The 25,640-nt window shown below is 25.7% G+C and overlaps 1 protein-coding gene across 3 annotated transcripts in view; it reads right to left on the reverse strand.

The window, feature by feature from the left end:
* Positions 1 to 25,640, reverse strand: part of LOC112688134 (protein furry) — a 121,767-nt gene that overhangs the window by 29,326 nt on the left and 66,801 nt on the right. For all 3 annotated transcript variants that reach the window (XM_025561185.1, XM_025561184.1, XM_025561183.1), the window contains 5 exons: positions 23,611 to 23,763; positions 9,268 to 9,401; positions 8,358 to 8,465; positions 4,939 to 5,073; positions 3,459 to 3,850 (listed from right to left, as the gene is read on the reverse strand). In XM_025561185.1, coding sequence (XP_025416970.1) covers positions 3,459 to 3,850; positions 4,939 to 5,073; positions 8,358 to 8,465; positions 9,268 to 9,401; positions 23,611 to 23,763 — 922 coding nt within the window. The remainder of the gene's footprint in view (positions 1 to 3,458; positions 3,851 to 4,938; positions 5,074 to 8,357; positions 8,466 to 9,267; positions 9,402 to 23,610; positions 23,764 to 25,640) is intronic.

Genomic DNA, 25,640 nt, shown 5'->3' on the forward strand with positions numbered 1-25,640 from the left:
TGTGTGTGTGTGTGTGTGTGTGTGTGTGTGTGTGTGTGTGTGTGTGTATGTGTGTGTGTGTGTGTTTAAATTAACCGTAGCCAATCGGTAAAATATTTTCATTCATGAAAAGTTTGTCTTGCAGTGAAATGAAACCATTATTTAATTATGTACAGTCCGTGACGTATGAAAACAATGCGTTAAATGGATTTCATTCCAAGAATTCAAAGAAAACTTGACTCAAAAAGAACAATATTTTTTAAGTGGTTATAGTGGTTACTCAGATACATATTTCATGTAAATATAGATAATTAATATATATACAAAACTATACATATGACTGCAACTTATATCACTGCATCACTACATGCCTACTTTTACATGGCAAACCTAAGACAACAGTATGCGTCTACTCGAAATAAAAATTATGAATTGAGCATGAACCTGGGTAATACGAGTAGGTCAATTGGAAGGATCCCCGAAACGAATCGATTACAAATAAGAACGATTGCAAACTATATCACAAGGATTTTGATATATTTTTTAATATGATTTATAGTAAATGTTATGTTTCTCATTTTTTGTAAATTTTTGTATCTTTGTTTAACCCACAAATATAAAAATAAAAATAATAACAATTAATAATGAATATATATGGCAACAATATATAGTAATAAATAACTATGAAAAATGAAACTATACATTGAGATCGAATAGTTTTGAAGGTATGTTGTACACAATCTAACGTTGAATATTAAATATTGAATATTTATATTTATATATATTTATAGCTTTGTATAATAAACTGATAAAATATGTATTAAAATGCGTGTTATAAAAAATTGTATAGTTAAAGTTACAATAAATAAAAGAAGTGTAACATGCTTGTATATAAAATATATTTTTACTCAGTTACAACCTATTTTTTTTATTTTTAGTCGATCGTGATAATCTAGAAAAACTCAGAAGTCGGTCACAAGTCTTTAAAAATTGGCCACCTCTATATATAAACCTGTTCTATAGTATATACGAGTATATATATAATATCGTAGTATCTCATTAAATAGAAAATAAGACTCAAATAATATTATGAGGAAAAAAAATATAAAAATATTACAAGTAAAACATAGAAACAAAAAAATTTCAAATAATATAAATTGTCTTCTTATTTAGCAAACCTTAATAAATCTTTTAAATAAATACATTTTTACTTAACTGCGGAAGAATGAGGATTATGTGTTAAGGTGTAATGTATGTTTATTTACATCTAACATTTGAACTAATTGACTGAAACAAACACTGTGTGTTTTAACTTTTTTTTTCTTCGATTTTTCGTCACTAATGTTAGATTATTTCACGCCTCCGTCAATTATTAATTAATTTGACTTATTTGAAATATTGGCATACCTATTATACGTTATTTTATATGAACGAGTTAAAGAATTAACGTTAAAATAAATTTCGATGATAAACTATTTGCTGAAAGACAGGCTTATGTGGCGATTAGTCGAAAAAGATCCTTAAAAGGTTTAGCAATAAGCAATTTAAAACTTTATAGGTTCCATAAAATGTATACGATAAAAATGCATTAACACTTTCCCTAACCAATGACCCAATTGCGGTTCATGTTATTTGTTTTTAGTCAGTCCCAAATATAATTTGAGTTTTATAAATAAATAATAACACTTCAATAACTAAATAGAGAAAGATAAATTCATAATTATTATTAATATTTATTAAATGAACATTGAATTTGGTTGAAGTAGGGTGTCCTCCATAGTTCAACAATAATAATTATGTTACGACTAATACATATATAGTAATAAATACACTAAGAATCGGTTATACAAAATTAAAACATGGATATTCGATGGTCAAAGAAAAACCTCAACCACCAAACCGATATTAATCGAATGCCGTCAGTATAAATTAAAGGAAATAATATGCTAAACCAAATACACGAAACCACATTTTGTAACAAATAACAATATTTCAAACCAATGCTTATGTATAAAATAAATAAAATATAGCATATTGTTAGGTATTTCATAGTAAGCTTATCACGGTTGTAAAATTATACAGAGCACTCGACTTCAACGGAAATTTAATCAACACTGGTAATAATCATGAATTTATTATTCTCTGTTTATGTCTCCCCATAATATAACACAACACACATGGTGTTAAATTGCCTAGTCTAGCGCCGTTATACAAGATACTAATCTGATCTGATTTCAAATATAAGTAATTATGAAATTTGAAAGGCTTATTATAGGATTACATTTTATCAAGCAATGTTAATTTCTATAGTTTCTTAAATTAATCCATAATTAAAAGGTCTTTGGCTATCTACAATAAGAAATCAACAATCAACAAAGAGGAGACCTTTAGAAACCGCGTTATACTTTACGAATGTTACGAGTTTATCCATACATTAATATATTTAAGGTTACTATATATACGAAAGCGTAACATGCATGCTATTTTATACGATGAACTAAACAATCAACTTTATAGCTATTGTTCACATTAATTTCTCAATAAGACAAATTATATGATGCAATTATACTCAGGTTTTCATTTAGGCAACTTCTGCAACTCATAAGATGTATAATAAAATAAAAAATTGCTCCCTGGTTTTAAAATATTAAAATATTAACAGGAAAACGAAAGAGTAAAAATAAAAAACTATAGAAATCCGTGTTTTTCCAACTTTTACACAAGTTGTTGTAATTATTGCTTCCTAACATGATTATTATTGGAAACCATTGAACAATTGAACAATACACGTAAAAACAAATAATTTTTATCAGTTTTTATCGGTGTAAAGTGCACATTAAGGTGGTCCTAAGCTTTTTTCTGTAATATTTACTTTATTTTTTTTTTTTTTTTTTTTTTTTTGTGTACATTTTGCGGCAACCCCTCACTGATTCTTGTTAATATCTAATAATGTATTTACGTACAATTTTAAAGCAATCGTTCAGTTTTAAGCCCCACCCTTGAGCACTTAAAGTCGAGTATAGTTTTAAAATGTTTTACGAAAAGCTCTACAAACATTGTACATCCTGTAAACACATATTTTATAGACGGCAAAGGGAAAACAATTTCTAGAAGTCGGAAAAAACTGAAGTGTGAATTCCGATCTTATCGATTAAATCGACCATGGACCGTGGTGAACCACGTACGCGAGGCGTGCGGATAATTCGCCGTAACTCGAACCCGAATTGTACGATAGTCGAGTTACGTATAAGCATCTAAAGCGCATTATCGATCGTAGAATTATCTCCGCTCTTCGGATCCGATCAAATCACCGCGACGAATTAACTGAACATAACCGGAAGGCGCAAATTAAAAATAAATAAAGGAAACCAGCACGACTCCACGCTCCACCCAGCACGCCACTCGCGTATAAATTAATTTTTTATTCCGCTTGTAAATTTAAAGTTTTCGATTTCCACGTGTACCAAAATGTTACTTACCCCATTTTGGACGGGTCATCGCCACTGTGCCTCTTCGTGTGTATCATACCCGCGGACGCTTGAGACGTGGTGTGTTCCGTCTCGTTTTCGTTGACGTTCGTGGGCAACATGTCCGCCGAGCCGCCAACACCACCAACGCCACCCACGCCACTTCCGCCGCCAAACGTATACGCACCGGTGCCCGTGCAGCCGTTGGCACTAGACGTTGCGTTATTCGAGCACGCTGGTCCCATTGCCGAAGTTTTTCTCATGCTTGTCAACCGGTAGAATGGCGGCGTTTCCATCCGTTCGATGAGACAGTTGAGCGTTTCCACCGTCTGCAGTTCAGTCATCATCTCGTCCAGCAGCCTATCCGGCCTGGACCGGGCTAGGTACAGCGTTACGCGTTTGGCCTTTAAACAACCGGGGAAAAAAAATATATTACAACGCACGCGAAGTCGTAATAGTACACAATACGAATTATTGGCCAGCGCGATGCTAAACACCAGCCGGTAGTGACATGGTGGCGAAACGATTCGGAAATTGGAGTGGAGAAATCATATTGCGTTTAGAACGTGAACTACAAACCGAGCATTTGATGACATCCGTTACAGAAAATATCGTTTATAACGATTAATGGTTATAAAGTCTCCCAAAGGAATGTTTTCGGACTAGGGAAAACCAAATATCGGTTGTTATAACAGAAAATTCTAGCCCCTTGAATTTCATAAAAACCAATATTCACACTGAGTACAATAAATCATAAGCGCACGTACGCGTCTCAAGTAATATGAAGAGTTATACACCGGGAACAGTTAAGAGAGAGCGCTACTTCACTCGATTCGCCAATTTCGAATTTCCGTGTAAGAATGATGTTTAAGATGTAAAGATGATTTATATACGCTATATTTTAATACACATATAACCAATCAGTCGATCAAGTGACTCGAATACATTAAGGACAATCCTAATTATTTGTTTCAATTCGTTTTTCATAAAAGAACCATAAAGAAAAACTCAATTTGTTGAATAATGGACTCGGTTCGAAGTATTATAAATGTATAACGAATACAATTAATAAAAAAAAAAAAAATAAGTAAATTTATGGATTATCTACAAGATTATTAATTATTGATAATGTGATTACAACTTTTTAATTTCATCCATGAAATGTTATTAAATAAAAAAAGGTTGCTTATAAATGGATCATTATAGACTTTTTTTTAATTAGCTTAATAAAAATGTGCTTAGACCAAGCATACGAGTATAAATATATGTATTAAAGGGAAAAGGGGTAAGCCTTTTAACGCAACTACAATTCTGAATAAGATACCTATAATAAACTCAAAGAGAAACAAAATGATGTTGAATACGAATTTCGTTAATTTCAAGGGATAACAACTACTTAATACCTGCTTAATTACGACTGTCAATAGCTTGAAAATATAATTAATACTTTTTTTTTTGTACATCGGTATGTTATATAAGCTTTCATACTCACATATGGTAAAAGTTCATGCGGAGCCATACCACTCATAATGACCAAATAACGAATTATAACTTTCAAATTATTTGGCCAACATAAACAAAGTGTTGACCATACGTCTTCAATGTCTTTTGGGTGTTCATCAGCGAACTAAAATTTATAAATTATTATTATTCTCATGATATTAAATATAATAATTATATATAAAAAAAAAAAAACAAGTCTAGTTTAAAATTTTTTGTATAATAAAAGCAACACAGTTGTCATTACGAATATTAGATAATCATCATTTCTTTTTGCTAATAATATTATTTGCTTACTATTATTGTTATTATTATTATTATTTATTATAAAATCATTGCAATATAAATATGATTTCGAAAATAGTTCAATATATAAAAATTTGAAGTTCGTTTCTGATAAGCTAATATAACTCAAATTTATCATGTTAAATGTTAATATCAAATATCTTATACTCTTGTATAAATATAATTACTAATTAACCTAAAATGAAGTACTGACGTCATATATGTATAAATAAATAAAAATTATAACTAACAATGTAATGCTGTAAATAAAAAAATTTCTTATTATTCAAATTAAAAGTGAATGGATGCATGGAGTAGGTAACTAAATATTTCCTTCAAGTTTTGTTTCAGTTTCAAAAAAACTATTTTTAGAACATTTTAAATTCATCGTTTAAACTTTTAAAGTACCATTTATGTTCAATTCCAGAGTTAAAAATCCGAACGTAACTTTTCATACATATTTACCTCATTCAAATACTAAAAATACGAATTAGCTCTGACAAGTAATAATACGCAAGTAAATACGCCAACCCAAAACTCTTATTCAAAAATAAATAAATGGAAAAACTTTAGTTAAACAAAGAATTACTAGCATAATCATTCTAAATAGTCAAATTTTTATTGTATTTCCTAAGTTTTAATCTCATAAACGATTTATCAAAAATTTAACAACAATTTAATTGTTGACAGACAGGTACAGATGAAAGTTTTATTATTTAAAACTGTATTAAATTATATGTACCAATATATAAAACCTATGCATAATTAATCTATCGCTAGTAAATTTGAATAATTTTACATTGAAATAATGGGTTTTTTTAATTAAGACTAAGCAACTTGGAATAAAATAAGCGAACATTTAAATTAAAAAATAATAATAAGTTTTTGTCCCATTTCACTCAAATGTACGTAATGGTTTAAAAATTTTAATTAAATTTTATTTTTCACATTTTAATCATATTATTAATTGCTTTAAATTTACAGACATCAATAGCGCAATTATACAATATAATAAGTCATACTAATTATAAAATGTGACTATAAAATAATTAGATCAATAAATAAGAATCAAAATAACTGTGACTACGAGCTCTAGTTCGATTTCTTGTGACGATAGAAAAGTAACCACGCCATCAGAGTTATCTATTATTATTTGTTTTAAAATAAATAAATTCGCCACATATTTGTAAAATGGTATGATCTGGTTCTGGTTTTATAAAAGTATGAATTATGGGCTAAGGTTATGATTCCTGTTAAAATCTAAATTTTTTTTCTTATATACTTACTCGTATTGTTTGGGCTCAGAAGTTGATGCATTTTGCATTTTTTTTTTTTTGGAACTTTTTAGACAATGCTCTTCTGGCCACAAATGTGTTTCTTTATCTTTTAAATTCGAATAATTAATTTTTATTTTGCATTTTTTGGTGTTTATTAATTTTTAAGTCATTTTTTGACATTTTTAATCATTTTTACTGGTTTCACACTAGTTCACTTCTTGTCGTTTCTTATCAATTATTATGCCGATAACTTAAGACTTGTCCGATTTTATCTCACCGGTTACATTCATAGTTATCGTATTGTAGTGAATATTACTATACCTACATTTTATTATTCTTTCCTAATATTCGATTAGTATCCGATTTTATCTCGTCGATTACAGTCGTCGCGTAGTTGTCATGTTAATATAAGTGAATAATAACCTATTATATTTAAATTTTATTATTTTTTTCATAATACATTCGAAATAACGAAAATTAAAACGTCGGTTAGTGCTCGTCTGTATCTCACTTCAGTGATCATGGAGAGAATTTTTTCCAAATAAATATTTATTAACAGATAATCGTCGTTCATTTACTTTTGATAACATCAAATACCCTCTAATTGTACACTGTAATTATTTCGATTTTTGAGTAATTTGTAAGTTTTGATAAATTAAACAGAATGTTACAGAAAAACAGAGTAAAATATTTAAAAAAAAAGTATTTTTATTAATTTAAAACAAATGTATGTAATTTTTTTAGGTTATTTTTAATGACATTTTTTGTCATTTTTACGCTATATCTGCATCTTTTTTATGTCATTCTTTAATGTTTTTAAGGTCATTAACTACCGAGCCCTACTTATTATTATGTGTTTTATTTAATTTATGCAAATTAAAATATTTATTCAACAATATTTGAATTGGTCGATTCGTTTCCATATTTAAACTACTTTATTTCAAAAAATGCCCGTTAAATTAGTCAATTGTTAAAGTAAATCGATGTTAGCAACAATTTGAAGTTGTAAAGAAACTGGACAATATCAAAATATCAAAATTAATTATTCATATATAAAAACCTAAATTAAAAACTAATTACTTATTAAAAAAAAAATTATAGTTTGATCAATGATCAAAAAGTAATTAAAGCACAATCAATCAGTTTTCAAAAACAAATAATATACAGTGCAATGTCGATAACTCGAATGGGTCGGGAGCACCTCTGATTTCTTTAATACTTATTATTGTTATTTATGAACATACACTATTTATACATAAAATTTTACATTATTTCAATAATTTAGGATAATGTATGTTAAAAAATTCGAGTTTCAAACCAAAATTCAATTCAAATGACTTAGACATATTGAGAATTTTGAATTATCGATAAAATGTATTAAACATATATATTGAAATGCAGGGGCCAAGACATTAGACATTATTCGAGTTATCAAAAATTCGACTTAAAGAGATTCGATTTATCGAAGTTCCACTGTAATTTCAATAGTTAAATTAATCAACACAAAATTACAAAGAGCATTAATAGAGTATATAATTGAAAGACTGAATATTTAAAATATTTTATACTTCTACAAAATTAGTAAAATTAGCAAAATTAAAAATATTGAATCATATTTTAAATTAAAAATAAATTTTAATAGTTGTTATTCTTTAATATATCATCTATTCGCTTTTTATATTATCTTATATATTTATTATATTTTGTTATTCTATATGTATGGTATTATTATAGTCATACATATTCTAAGTTGATCTAAGTCAATATTGTATTCAGTTTGATTAATTACACATTAATTCAAGTAGAAACGAAATGGGATATGTTAAAGACATCATTCATAAATTATTACCTTAGCTGTAATGTAGAATAAATTATTTAACACCATTTCCGTGGCCTCGACTGACCCCCAACCTTCTCGGCGACAAGAATTTGACTGGCCTTCTTCTGCAGGATAATACTAAAAAAAAAATTGAAAACCTTAGATACTATCTAATATGACATAAGTATTTGAAATATTTTACTTCACTAGGAAACTGCTATACATTAAACCAACGTTGTTTTTTCCATTATTAATTTAAAAATAAATTATTAAAATGACTACATGACGTAAGAAAGAAGAAAACTAATATGTATTTTTTAAATACACACTAGCGTATATGTATAATTAATTAATTGTTTTCAAAATATTTTTTAAATTAATTTATATAGCTTAAAATATATTTAAAAATAATTGTTTAGGTACAAACTTTAGAATGTATACATTACTGTACATGATATAAAGTTTTAGCAATCGCCTTGTATCAATCAAACATAGTAAGCAAGATATAATATAAAAAAAATTATGAACTTCGAGATACATTTTTTTAAGTTAATATAAAATAAATTATCTACAGTTAAGAATATAAAATTAAAACCTAATTTGTAATCTGTTACAAGGGTTTTTTCAATATTGTAATTTTAAAGTTTAAATCTACCGTCAATTATAAATACAATGTTTAATATTCATAATATGCCAATTTGTTGATATACTCGTATTAACGTAAAATATAAATGTATTATAATAATTTTGTTGAGTGTACATTTACTATATATATATTTGTATATATATTTACTATATACTAATGTACACAGACAACGGAAATATATAACAGTCTATGAAATGTATCTTTGAATGAAATCAACAGTCGGTAATACAATACAGACATTACCCATAATGAGTTAAATAATCATAGTAATTTAAAAAACAAAATATTGACTACCTGGAAATACGATAGTGGATTTGGAGGAGGTACATTCGGATCCACTAATTCCATGTTATGTAACCAAGGAACTAAATAATGTAATAGCAACTGTCGCACTTCCGGTCTTGCTGTTTGAAATCTGCAGGTTATTTCTAAAAGAAAAAGCAATGGATAAACTGTCAAAAATATGATAATAAATTACGTAAAATGTTTATAATATTTCGTATGGAACAACTTTTATTTATTTTATTTACAAAACGTTATACTAGAATAATATTCATTATGAAGCGCAACATATTTTTTTATCAGTTAACAGCTACTCGTATATTTTATACACAAACTGTAGATACATATTAAAGAAGACCATTACCATAAATTGGTAATTTATATAATGTGAAACTTTACGCTAAAGTATAAAATCCTATGATAGGCCTGTATTGAAAATAAAACGAGTATCTTAATAATGAAAGATTAATAGTATTCAAATAATTTCAACTAGTTCAAATAAAATTAATGAATTTGTATCCTTTAATTTTCATAATAGATCTAATTTATCCACTTAAATATTACACAATTTAATAAATCCTAACTTAAAAGTACCTATATAAATTATTCAACAAATTTTTAAATCAAAATACATCATGTATGAGTATGTGTGAAATAATGTAAACAAAATACTTAACACAAAAAGGTATTACCGAATTAGGCACTTGTTTACTTTCATCGTTACTTAAAATTACTTATTTGAAATTAAAAAAAATAAATACATAAAATGTTTTTCGTAAAATTATTGTAAGAAAGTTTTAATTTATTAAAACAACTATCTAAAATTTTTAAACTTATTTTTTAATGCCAATCTTACTCCTACGAAAGGTAAAATCAACGATATACTTTCCATCGAATGTATGATTTCCGGAGTATGCTCATCATTTTGCAAAGTAAAATATCACACACTCTATAAAACAGAATATATTGATGTAGGTAAATTTATCATATAAATAAAAATAATCATAATTCAATAAACAATAGACCACGTAGAATAATTTAAAACTTAAGATGAAAAGGTAATATAGATGATAGATTATTTTTTACTTTCACATATTTTATCTTACTAACCCTAGTTGTAAAATTTGGTAAAATTAATGACATGACTTGCGGTTTCCGGTTTATAATTTGTTTTATTTTGAAGTTTCAACAGTAATGATTCAATGGCCAACATTAAAATTCATTACTGCACAGTATGTACTACCTACTTCACTCTTTACTTTAATCATAGCTTACATTCGATATTTATATAGTAACTTGGAACTAGTTATTTCATATAACATATATAACCACATGAGATCCATCACAATAACGTAGTATCAGTGTTCTCCCCGTAGATGTAATATTTTAACATAATATTAATAATAATAATGAAAATGTTTAAATGCATTTTAAAAATCGTTAGTGAAATATTCCTTTGCGCACCATTAAAATTTCATTTAACGTTAGTATTACAATTTTCACAAACGAAAAATTGTTTGATGCAGATCGTCTACCATTTAATGTACTAGATTAACGATAGTAAATAATTTTAATAAAACGTGTAATATTTAATTTTGGATAAGACATTTCAAACTTACATAAATTCGTCTTATGATTAGCGACTACAAATATATATAAACAATGTTTTATTAATAACAAAAAAAAAAGCTTTAGCCTACTTTAGCCTACTTTAAATCGTTTTACATATATAAATATAATTATTTACGATACATTTCCAAATTTAAAATTATAACATGATATTAGTTTGTTCAAAAATAAATATATCAAATCAATTTAGCTTATGAATTCCGTCCACACTATTAATTTTTTTTTTTATGACGATAGTGTATTTTTATAATCTTTTTTGTCTCAATTCAATCATGTTATAATCTTGGATAATTATTTATTTTTTAACTATAAATTCAGTTATGAGATTGTCATCTTACACCATTTCCAAACCTCTTAAATAATTTTGTAAATATAGATCACTGGTAACAGTGAAAAAAAATTATAAACATCTTGGCAAAAAAAATTAAAAAAAAAAAAATGTGTGGGACTAGTGATGATTTATTGAAAAATACTTAATGAGGTATTAATGGAAATGATAAAACAAAAGAAAGAATTAGACATTTTTATGAGAGATATAATAAATTGTGATTTATTGAGGATAATTTATTTTATGCATAACCTAGAGTATAAAACATATATGAGTGTGGTGTAAATTGTAGATTAGCTGCAGTCACAATATTACAATTAAACATCATCCGACACAACTAACTTTTTTTTTTTGTACAAATAAATGTAAGCATATATTTAAAGTATTCAACATGTAAAATATTAATACGAACATTAATTTTAAATATAACTAATTTTGATTTTTTCACTAAGTATCGCTTATCATAGAGTAATTTATGATCATTCACCAAAGTATATAAAAGCTCATACATTTATTGTTAAATATATAATTTGAAACTTTAATTCAACGTTATTTTATAATTACATATTTTTCATGCAATTTATTTTCCAAAGGCTTATCTACCATAATTTATAACTGTACTTTGTTGTAATCATATAATAATAATCATATACCATAGAGCTGTTTCATTTTATTCAAATGATTTAAAATAACTGAAAATTTTAAAGAGTATTTTAAAGAAAACGCATAATACGCAGTATAAGGTTTTAACCGTGATCTCATAAAAGAGAACTGATCGAATTTTTAAAAATATTAAAGACACTTGGATTTAATAAAGTAGACTAAGAATTATATCTAATTGAACATGAATAAATTTAATAAAAATAAATGTTAATAAATCAAACAATTTGCTCGGGAAGTATTTTTTATCATGAAACTTAATATTAAATACAATTTAAATATAATATATATTATTTAAAATAATAAATTTTTTCCTACCATAATCTATATATAGATAAATTAACATAGGGACAAAATTAAAAATAAGTACATTACTCGGTATTAGCCAATCATAATTTAATCATATGTATAATTTTTACAAACAAAATTAAAAAGAGTTATACACTTATCAGAAGGTAAAAAATTAATGTTTTTATAATAGCACAATTGATTTTAAAATAAATAAATACCGCAAAAATGATAGTTATTAATAATATGCATTTAAAAAGTGTAAAATATGCAATGAAAAATTGCCCAAATATGCAATTATATGTATTATGTTACACTACATAAAATGTGTTTTTTTTTAAAAAAAAACCACATTTTTATACAAAAAAGAATTCTAAATATTTTATTAAAAACGAATAAATATGATAATATCCACAGCTTTATATTTCAAATCATTTAAAAATCAATCTACAACTTTTAAGAAACTTAAAAACGAGAATACAAATAAAAAAAAATTAGAAATAAATATTTTGATTATTTGAAGTTACCTATTCTCAAAAAAACGAATAGAAAACTTCAAAAAAATACATAAAAATTTTAATTTATTAAAAACCCATTAAATATGCATGTTATTTACATTTATGAACAAGTATGTAATAACCCACGTAATATGCAAAATATGCAACATAAAATTTGGTGTTTAAATGCGGTGTGATATGAATCGTGGTCATTTTAAACCTTCGTAGACGTGCATACACTTAAAAAAATGCATATAAATCCGGGCTCTAGTCATTATGAATGACAGATCGATCTGAAGATTTTAAAAACTCTTTATTTTTTAAAGTAAAGCAATCGTTTGACGTCTTTTAAATATTTAATGACAGTTGTTTAACCTAGTCACTATCCAACCCATGCGTACAAAGTTACTTATAACAACTATTTTTATAATAATTTATTATTGCAAGATATTCTGTTTATTTTCATATAGTTAATTTTCTAATAAATAACATGTTGCAGCATATAAAAGTCAACATACATTTTTTTTGTGTGTTTTAAATATATTTACATTTTTTAATGTATTATTGATTATAATTTTTATCTTTTTCAATATTGGAATGAATAATAAATTAGTTTTAATACTAGGCATCATATAACATACATTTTTATTGCCAAACTATTAAATGAATAATAATCAATCTTAGAGTTTGATAAGTAAGGTCTCTATTTCTTGTTGGTATTTCATGGATAGATCTTATACTAATATACATGATGATGTATTGTGTGAACTTTAATGAAGTTTGCAACCATATGATTAAGTCACCACGCACAAGCCACAAAGCTTTATGTTTAGAAATTTCATATTAGACATATATCTCGTAAGACATAGATATAGGTCAGTATTTTATTATTTTCAAACCGTTATAACTCCGTTGAACTAAATTCCATATTAGGGTAACTATTTTATTATTACTATCAAAATGTATTCGTATTTATACATTTAATAAATTTAAATACTGAAAGATTGATACCTAAGCGACAAAACTCTTATAAAATATATATCTTATTATTATTATATAAAAATCACTAATTTAAATACATCCATACAATAAATTTAATTTTTAATAATTTCTCAACAATGTATTACAAGTTACCATGTTTAATATAATTTAAATTTATTCCTAGATAATTTTTAAATATCCAAAGAAAAGAAGAACTTATATATTGTCATGTCGATACTTGCGATAACGAATTTCTAAGTGAATTTGGATAAAATTATGTCATTCTTCACACTCTATTAATGACCATAATAAATTACAGTTAAAACTATTTAGAAATTAGAATAACTTAAAATGTAGCCAGTATAATAAAGCTTTAATATAAATTTAAATTAATTCGATTTATTTATAAAATGTTACTTATTTTATAATTCAATTTATTAATATTTCATAAAGTAAAATAATATAGAAATAATATATTACGAATAAGATCAATATTTCTAAAAATCTGGATTTTAAGGGAGTTCCCATTCAATTTTCCTAGACAGGGGCCTGGGACAAAATGGTCCCATAGTTTCCTCTCCCTGGCGAAAGCCCTGATACTAAATAAAAAATCCATCAAAATCTAGTATATTATTGTAGTAACATAACCATTTATTTATGCCATATTACTTTCATTAAACAAGTAAATCCATTTCATCAAAGTTTGATGCCTATATGGTTTTTTAAATAGCCTTAAAACAAATTAAAATAAGATAAATTAATAATAACTAGAAATACATACAATTTAATTTAACCATTTTAAAGCCCACTAAAAGACGCATACATTTTAGAAAGATATTTAACAATACCTACAACTAATGAATTTCCATTAATCATATACAACTGTTACATATTATGATTAAAAATGACAAGATAAGAGTTATAGAAGTTGGACTATTTCTATATTTAAACTATAGAAAATACACTACAAAAATAAAATATTACTACACGAATGTTTATAAATTCAATTATATGTTCGATTCTTAACATTTTTATTTTTTTATTATAAATAATTTATTACTCACACATTAAACATTAATATATACATTATATTATCATAACTTGTCTGCAGTCATGATTTATGTATTATGTAGTGAAATGGTTCACAGAACAATGTTCCAACTCACGCTTACACTTTTTTTTTATTAGTCAACAATACACCCACCACCTGAAAATGCCGTTTCCGAGGTGACACCTATAAAACTAAACCTACAAAATAATGACAAAAAACGAAGTGTGAAGTTATTTAATGTATTTAATTATATTTACTTACATACAGACTAAACCCTATGAAATATAATAATATAAATGTATAAATAAGTAATAGACGATAATAAATAATACACAAATATACAGTAGTTTTAAAAATGTAGTAATAATAACTTTTTAATAATAAATGTCGAAACATTAAAAGCAGAATTCTAATTGGCATTTGGAATTAAACGTCTTGAAGGCTTATTAGACCATGGTAAGTTGTAGCATATGGATAATAAAAGGAAGCAGAGAAATGAAAAGAACAAGTTGGAATTTTGAAATAAAGTAGAGATGAGTATTAGTGAATCAATTTTGTTATTTAATACTCCAGCAAGATTATAGTAGTATCTTGGTTTATTTAGGACTTTTTCTTGGAAAAATAAAAAGTTCCCACCATAGCAAATAAAACGATTTATTTTTAGTTTTAGAAAATTACCCTTATACTGTTAGATTTCCCTTATTGTATTGTAAAGATATATTTGTTTCATAAAAATTGTAAAATAAAATGGTCTTCGCTAATAAACGAAACAAAGGTTGAATTTTCTACCCTTCTTAAACACGTTATTGTTTATAGCAGTGGTGGCCAAACTACGGCCCACGGGCCAACTCCGGCCCGCCATCATTTAATATCTGGCCCGCGAAAGTCTTTTATATTACAGCACTTATTTGTATAACTGTAATATTTTGCATTTACGTAAAAAAAAATTTAGAATGCATTTTTTTATGGCCCGAGGAAAAAAAAGTTTGGCCACCACTGGTTTATAGCATTTAACATTCTATTATTATCTCAACGGTAGAGTTTATTGTTTGTGGAATATAGTTTCAAAAATAAGAGAAGTCATAAAAGAAGTTACTAAGATATCAAATGATTCAAAAATAACTAAAATCTAAAAATTTTATGAATTATTAAGCTATTGACAATAAAAAGTACCATTAGGCAATCAACAAATTCTTATAAAATCTTATAAATTTTAAGGAAATTTAAAAAAAAATATCTAATACATGTCTTTACGTGATACAAAATTAATTTAAAAAAATAAATAAATATTTGTATCCGACCTTAAAAAAATATCTATGTTAAAAGTTGAATTATTTGAAATGGCATAATATTCATTATAATCAGTAAGTATAGTTCAAACCAACTGCTAACAATTAATTAGAAGTAAAACAAAAATAGTTACCAACATATGATAAGAAACTATCAGTGTTTTATAAAATGTTTTTGATGTTACTGATAAAAATTAATTTTTCTTTTACAAAATATTTAATAAACATAATATTTTACCAAATACATTTGTGCTCATCTACCAAAAGAATTATTTTAGTTAAAATGACGATTATTATTTATTAAAATATCAATTATATTCAACAGAATATCAAATACAATTACCATAACCAAATGTATACAAGTAAATTGATAAAAAGGTTAACACACTAAAATATATTAATATTATATATATATTATATATATATATATAGAAGAATAAATTAATATATTTTGTATGTTTTTATATATTAAAATAATACAGACGTTTAAAATGCTCATCGTTTGCTACTGTAATAAATGTAATTATTTATGAAATTATTTTCTCAGGCATTATTACGTAATAAATATAAATCCTTAATATAGTAAAATTCCTCAAAGATATTTCAATTTTAGCAACATGGAAATTTCATCAGTAACATTGTACTACTGCTATAGGGCATTTTAAACAATAAAATATACTAAATTAATAAATTTTACGTAGAAAAAACGTATAAGACTACAATATTATAAAAAAGAACCAAAAATAAATCTGTTTGGTAAATTATTTTGAAAGGAAAAATATAATTACTAAGCCACGGAAGTTATTACATTTGCTACATTTCTCTATTTTTCGGATATATAAATACGTTAAAAATTTGTTTCGTATTAGTACAAATTCAAGTCTAAAAATGATAAGTGCAACTTTATACAATTTTTAATGTTTTAAATTTAATGGCAATTTTGCTCATTTATAATACGATTTGAGAAACTTTAAAATTATTCACTTGATTTAATTTTTTTATGTAAGAAATAAAATGACGATCAGAGCCATGTCAGATATTAATATATATAAGAATAATATAATAATAATAAATAATAATTTATGGTTATTTAAGGCTTTATCGATTGTAATGGCAGTGGTGGAAATATTTGATAAGATAATGCACGAGTTGCACTACTTTCCTTCCTTAATCGGACAAGAACTCTTTCGAATTTGAGAACTTAAAGAAATCATTTTTAAGGTAGACACACAAATGCGCATTAAAAATGTTATTTTTTTATATGTAGGTTCTTGGAAGACCAGACTTAAACCAAGATTTCAGTGTTATTAAAAAATGTTATTTTAAAATTGTTAATTTTGTATTCTTAATAAGTTAATTTTCTATTCACTATTCTAACCACATTTGTAATATGATAGTCTTATTAAAATTTTTTTTACAATTTTATTATTTAAACAATTATTTTAGAAATAAAAAAGTTTATTGCAATTTCGAAGTATAATTTTGGATATTTTTTATTGTAATGATGCAATTTTTAAGTTGGTATTTTTTACTGCAATAATGCATTCAATTTTAATGCTTTTTAGTGTAATAACTTCCGAGACCTAATATCATACGATATACCTAAATTTTGTAATTTAAAACTATCCAACTTATAAGATGCGTATGTTTTAACTAATAGGTTACTCAAAAAAATTTTTAATAAAATATTTAAAACTATATTACTTCTAAAGTTTAATAATTTTACAGGAATTCCAAAGTCCAATACCTAAAATATTATAGATAAATGTTAATGGTTTATATTTTTAATGAAGTATCATACAAAAAGAAAATTTTAAAAATTAATTATGTTACACTTTTAATTTTGATCAGTTCTTTCGATTTGCAGTTTAGACAAATACCACAATCGTAATTACGTAAATTTATTTTCACTTTTTATTTCAATGTCAACATTGTATATATAGTAAATATATTTTTACAATCTCAAATGAGTTCATTCAATAGTTTAATTATTTTCGTATTATAATACTTATTCAGGTATATATTGATATGCAGCTACGTCAACAAACTAAACGAGATTCATCCACTTGACTCAACCTCATTGAATAATCATAAATATGCTAAAATATTTAGTTCACCTAAATTTACTAAACATTTCTAGTAAAGAATATATTGTTTCTCGGGACTCCTTCTCAAACACTTACTCTCTCAAAATATTTGTAAGATGGTAATTTTTATTTGTTCACTCTTTATGCAGATCCGATTCCGGGGTTGAAAATTCGATTCATTTATAGGTGTAGTACATAAGTGTTTTTTTTTTTTTTTTGACCTTGAACTCGATGCATTATCAAAATACAAGGGCCGCCGAAGAAAAACTAAAAAAAAAAATGAACTATAAACCACCTCAATATCACAATTACGAAGTAAATAGTGTCTATGATAACGTCTAACGTGTCGCACGCATTAGTTCTCGATTTTTGCTACTAAAATGTGGTAATAATATGTGAAAGACATAAGCGCCAAAATTAGATAAGAAAAAAAATAATAGAATCACACAAAGCACCAAAATTATTTTTTTGGTTTGGCTTTTCTTCCATGCACCAAAGTACTTGATGCTTTTCAAATTTAATATCCATAGCATCTGATGACCAAAAAATTTACAAATGTATAGATTACATTTTAAAAATATTTATTGATTCTAGTACATTTTCTTCTAAAATCTGAGCTGAAATTCCGAATAATGAAATTATACGGATAACATATACAGCTGAATCATATCATAGACAATTATATGATAAATTTTATGTGGCTCATTGTTCATATAGTAATTGATATATTCTTAAAATTACAAAACAAATATATTCAATTTATGAACTCTCCTAAACAAAAAAAATCTAAGGATATCTCACGAAGACATAGTTCTACAATGGAAGAAATATTAAGATGGTGAAAGAGATAGTTTAATTTGAAAAAAAAAGCTAAATATAAAAATCCATTAATTGATTAAATTTACATTTATTTTTATTTATGTTATAATTTATTGATTATTGAAATTCTAAAATGTTTATATAAAGTATTGTTTTGACGCTAATGATGCATCATTTCTAAACCTTTGGTGGTTATTTTTTAAAAACGGAAATAATAACTCGAAAAAAATTAATAGTACTAACCAAAGTAGTTTTGTTCGATGCATTTTCTATATCTACAACTATCACATAATTATGTGATAGTTGTAGATATAATTAAATATAATAGAAATTAATTATAATTAATTTCAAAAGGTGAAAAGTTTTCAGCTCAACATTTTGTTTACGTAACAATTTAACAAAAAAAGGAATGAATTCTTTGAAATTTAAGACATTTTTTTCATCTAACTAGTATATACATATACCAAACCTCTTTTTTAGTAAGTAAACCTTTTCTAATACTCCATTCTATAAAAATATCAACTAACATATTCCAACATATATTTAAAAAAATAAAAAATACACAAGCCACATTATTATAAAACTCCGATTTTTACACTATTATAAATATAATCACTTATTATTATTATTATTATTTATAATTATCATCATGTGATCATTTATATATCTCAAGAAAAAAATAATTCCAAATTATATTAATCACACTTAATAAGTAAAATTTAACTAATATTTTATATTTTTTTATTTTTTTATTTTTTTCGTAAAAACAATAGTATTTGTATTTTTAGAAATAAAAATACTTTTCTTTTAACTGAATAGAATTAGTTTGAAACGATCAAGTTTTATATACCGCATGCATTTTTTTTTTTTTTTTTTTGAGTGTATGTTTTATATTTATTATATGTATTTTAAACTTTACCAAACACACCAAATTCAAGCGTTTAACATTTTATATTCCTAAAAATAACTCAATAATTACTTTATTTTCTACATTAATAAATTTCGGTGGTCATTAAAACCGCACACTTACCGTTTTACCATTTATAACCACACATTTTATATCATTCAATACCACACATATTTATTATATTTTTAAAAAGGGAAATTTGAGAGGTTGATAGTTAAAACCACACACATTTGGTTAATAGTTCCTTAATCAGCTGATACACTTACATTATCTTATTAATAAAGCGTGATAATAAAGTACTTGTGTACCTTTATATGTCAATATAATTTAGTTGATAATTTAATATTACTCGGATGATTAAGTTAACTATCCGAATAAGATTAAACAAATAGTACTTCCAAACAACCTTGTTAACTCCCTCTTCTCAGATTTCATTTTTTCCAATTTCCCAAACTCATTATATTATATACTCATTACATCATTATATTCACTGACGGATCTGCATCTATCCTCTCCTCAGGATTTTCTTTTTTCATACTTTCCATCAATATATTTTTCTCTTCCATTCTCCACCCATCGGCATCTTCATTTACTGCCGAAGCCTACGCCATCATTCACGCACTTCAATTTATTTTTTCTATAAATTCCCAGAAATTTCTAATTGTTTCCAATTCTCAATCATGCCTACTTTCTCTTCAATTTAAGCCCTTGACACGGTATTCGTGCGACACGACCGTGTCATCCTTCAACTCTTCTATTTTTCCACTCATTCTGTTAATAAAATCTCTAACATTTCAACTTTTCTTAACACAGAAAGCCGTCGAATTCCTTTAGGTTCCAAGTCACATTGGTATCCTAGGTAACGAAACAACTGATCGACTAGCCATATCTACCAAAAAAATAACTGTTCCTTCTTTATTAAAAATACCCACGTCTGATTTCCTTCCCATTTTTCACAAAACTAAAAAAAGCATGCATTGACCTTTGATCTTCCCTTACCCCTAACGTCACTACTTGCCACAGATCTTTATCCGCATATATACCTAACTCTCCTTGGTTTCGCGGTCTGGAACTACCCCGATCCACAATCATTTCTCTTTCTCGTCTTCGCTTTGGTCATAATCTTCTCCCTCCTCATTCATTTCTCCTTTCACTAAATTTCTCTCCCCTTTGCACCCTCCGCAACCTCATTACTCTCATAGCTCTCTTCCTTAGGTTACACTTCTCCTGATATAATCCTTCTCCTTAATTCTCGATCTCTCTCCGACATCACTCTTATCATCCATTTTATCTTCAACGCTGGTTTCCGCATTTAAAATACTTATCACGAAATGTTATTATCTAATTAGTATAGCATTAATCATTAAATATATAATACTATTATTTTATTTTATTTGTAATTTTTTTTTTTTCTAAGTATCTAAATTCTAATAATTGTCATAATGCATATTTTATCTAACTCATAATAAGAGTTTTAAGCACCAAAAAATTCAATCAAACAAATCTGCATAAATTCTCCAACTCTTCAAAATAGAAAAGTAATTTTCGATTTTCAACTTAACAGTTTCCAACGACTCTCGGGTGACGTGACAACTTCCACCAAATAAACAATTATATCAGCAATGATAATTTTAGTGTTTACATAAACTTAGAACCAATAAATCGAAAAGTACTCTCCAAATTTCAAGCCTCTCCCACGAATATTTGTACCCATAGTAGTATACGTAATAACGTAATAATTAATAAATGATATAAAATCGGTGAACAGTAGTATTAAAAAATCTAATCGGTTTCGAAAGTTTTCTTTTAAAGCTTTTCTAGATAATGTAAACTTTAAATTTGTTTTCTTTTTTTTTTTTTTTGTTATCTCGAACCATTTATACTAATTTTTGTTTCTCTTTATTGAGATAAACTTTAATACTTGTATTTTATATACATTGAAAGCTTTTGACTACATTTGTTTCCCATTTATTTTCAAACTTCGTGATACGTCTCCACCCATCAATTATTTGTAATATAAATACTATAAAGATAAAATTACCACTTAGGTAGAAAAAATCCCCACGACTTTCGACTCTAACTATTTTTTGAGGTACTAGCTCGTTATTAATTAAAACCCCTTATTAATTTTTACTGAATATATATATAAACCCCTGACCAACACACGTCTACTAATACTCAAGCAATGGATATACCAACGATAGCATTTAAACGTCTTGCTTACTTGATACAATAAATAACATACGAAAAAAAACTAAAACAAATTACTTTATACTAAATTTACCTCAAGCAAAATAAAAACTCCTTCATAAAAACATATGAAATCCAAAAATTTAAGTGTTATTTTTAGATTCTTCTTACAGCCATTTACGTCCATTCACGCGTTTACGCGTAAACTAATCGTAAATCAGCACTCTAAGAATCCTCAATCCCAATTTTAATTAATAAAAAAACTACAACTAACCTATACTCAAAATAAACATTATAAATATTTGTTTTTTAGGCCGGTTGAACTTTGAAATACTACCAAAATGTCTAATAATAAAAATATTCTAACTTTAAAATCAAAGATCCATTGGCATATACTAAATTTTTCCGTACATCTCAAAAGAAACAATTCATAATTAATTCCATATTTAATCAGTCATACCAACAATCAAAAGCCACAATAAAATTATTAAAAAAAAATTAATTACACCATTTGAGTTTTTTCATTAATACAACCAGACAAATATAAAATTGAATACAAAATAATAACAATAAAATATAACCGCCTTAAGAGAACATGATTAATAAGAAAAAAGTAAGAATCATTTTCGCCTATAAATAAATGCAAACAGTGATAGTGTAATCAACGGTTAGTTTACCTTCAGGTTAATTCGTTTAAATGTAAATAAAAGTTTAAATTAAATTATTTATTATAGTAAATACACTTTTAGCAGGGACTATATTTTTTCTAAACAAAAATAAATTAAATAAAAAGGTTAATAATGTTACTGGCACCCACGTACTTAGTTATTAATAAAACATATTTTTGTTGAAAAAATATATGATCACAATTTTACCTGCTTTATTAGATGTCAAATAATGACTTTTTCTACATGAGCAGATATTTCATATTTATTTCGACACTCTGTTTTAAAATGTGTTTCTATGATTCGTACATTTTTATTGCGGCATAATTAATAGTAATCATGAAAAATATTGACTTAGTAATGATTAAATAGAATTAGATAATAATATTGTTAATAGCAATAATGCTTTTTTCTTTAAATATTTACCTATGTAGACAATAAATTATAATTTAGACAGCTAACAATATGTTTTTAATTGAGTAATCTTATTTACTGTCAAGTTAGGATAATGCCTGTTGATAAATTCAATATAAATGGATATATTTTTTTTTTAATCAACCCATTTTTTTAATGAGTAGTCCCCAATTACTATAACGATTTTGACGCATAATAAAATCCACAATGTGACGTACGTCATATGAAACAATGTATTTTCATTGCTAGCGCGATTGAAGCTGTGAAAATGTAAATCCACGTCATACAGCGGTTTTGCGAGTAAAGGCTACTTTACTGTGACAGGAACCAAGGTAACAAAGCTTTGATAAAAGTTTTAAGTATATGTCAATTTAATACAATTTAAAGTAGCATATGTTGTCAAATGAAACAAGCAGAGAAATCATTTTATAGCTTAATGTTAAAAAATGATTTTCAATTATATTGTGTTTTATACAAGTATCTTTTATACGATATATACTGTTAAATCTTATTAAAACCTAGGGATAATGCGATTACAAAAATGTCTAACCTGAAAACATTGGCATTGTTAATTCAGGATGTATTTGAGCAAGTTGCTGCGACAAACTGAATTGCGATTGGCAAAAGGTAGAGCACAAAAGTACATCAACCAACTCGGCATTTTTTTCATTATCAAAGGTATCAGATTTCTCGCGTCCATCACCTGAAAATAATAAAATATTTTATAATTTGTATACATGGTTGGTGGTAATGTTTATATGTTTAATTTATGCATACATAGTACATACATTTTTATATTTTAAGATTATTATTTTTGTACAAAATCAAAATCAATTTTGTTACAAAAATATACACCGAAATTAATTTCATTGCATTTCATTATTTTTAGTTGAAATCTAAAAATAAATTTGAAAAAAAACATAACTAAAAATTACTACCTCTGTTTGGTTTTATTTACAACAAATTTGTTGCTTTATATACAATACATATGAAACTTTTAAATTATCACAGATAAAGTGATTTTGAAAAGCAATTTTCAAAAAGTGACGTATCTTTAAGACTCGTTAATCAAAGATAAAATTAAAACTCAAACAATAAATAAATGAAAGGGGTATAGTAAAAGTAAAATAATACGTGTGAGACACAATTGTTATTTGAATTCTCTAAATATAAATATTTTATACGTGTACAGGTTAGAACAAAATATTATTGGTACCATATAAATAGGTATAATAAATAACCCATACCAAACATTCTATAATTTTTACCGCATATGATAAAATACGCACATAATAAGTCACAAGTTTCTCATTATACCTATACAATTAAAATTTGTACTTATTTCGCATCTCAGTACAGATTGTAAATAACTTATTATAATAAACAATTTTTAAAAATGTCACAAGTTACGATATTTGACATATTAATATCAAAATATGAAATTTTGATATAATGGAAGTTTGTTGGTTGTTTTTCATTGTTGTATTGGCAGTGTATTGTCATTGGTTGCGCGTAAAAATGTATTATTCTACTTCCATGTCCATTTGACATTAAATATAAACAAGATTTGAGAATTCTGGGGGATTACAATTTTTACGAGCTATACCTATACAATGTGTTACAGATATATTATGAATTAAATTTTTAAGAAGTGAACTTTAGTTCAAATCGAACAAAATACGTAAAAATTACATGGAACATTACATATTTTTTATGACCTATGTTAGACATTTTGTATCAAATAATTATCTTATATAATTTAATTAAATTTCGATCGCACGAAGATGGCCCAAAATGTTATTTGAGATCAATAAATTTCAATTAAATGCTACAAATTAAGTACTACGAGAAAAGTAATCAGAGTTCTTAGTCCTGTCCAAGTTCTTCGTCAAAAGTATTTTCATTTACCAATTAACAAACATTACATTTTTTTTTTTTTTTTAATTTATCATACTTCATAAATACATATCAATATATAATTGTATAATCGATGCTACTAGCAATCACAAACGTTATGTATACAACGATTTGTTAAAAAAACGGTATACAGTAATATATTTTTACTAATTTATTTGTTTATTATACAGTTCAGACTGTAAAATTATATCGCTGGGCTTACTTTCTACAGAAAAAAACTCTCTAAATTGAACCACATATTATTACACTTTTAAGATATAATATTTTAATTTCATATCATGAAGTGAAAAATTGTTCTGAAAATTATGGTAAGAAGTAAGTATACATAAAAATCGAATATCGAACTGGTAGTCAATCATTTATAAGTAAATATAAGATAAACGGAAGACATATTTAGCACGGCAAATACCTGTACAAGTGCAGCGTTCTGCCTATATTTGACAGCTGAAAAAAAATTATTGTTACTAAACTAACTATTTAATGTTCCAATCTTTTACATTGTAAAGTTACATTAGAATTTATTTTTATTTTTTTAACGCATTATATAAACCGACACAAACGAGTGCAGTCTAACGGCATAACCACCACCAATGGGCCACTGGCAGTGGCACACACTCAAAAATAAATAGGAGTAGCATATTGAATGTAAAAATACCACCCACT

This window comes from Sipha flava, unplaced genomic scaffold (assembly GCF_003268045.1).
Source record: "Sipha flava isolate LNK unplaced genomic scaffold, YSA_version1 37_pilon_pilon, whole genome shotgun sequence".
Classification (NCBI taxonomy): Eukaryota; Metazoa; Arthropoda; class Insecta; order Hemiptera; family Aphididae; genus Sipha; species Sipha flava.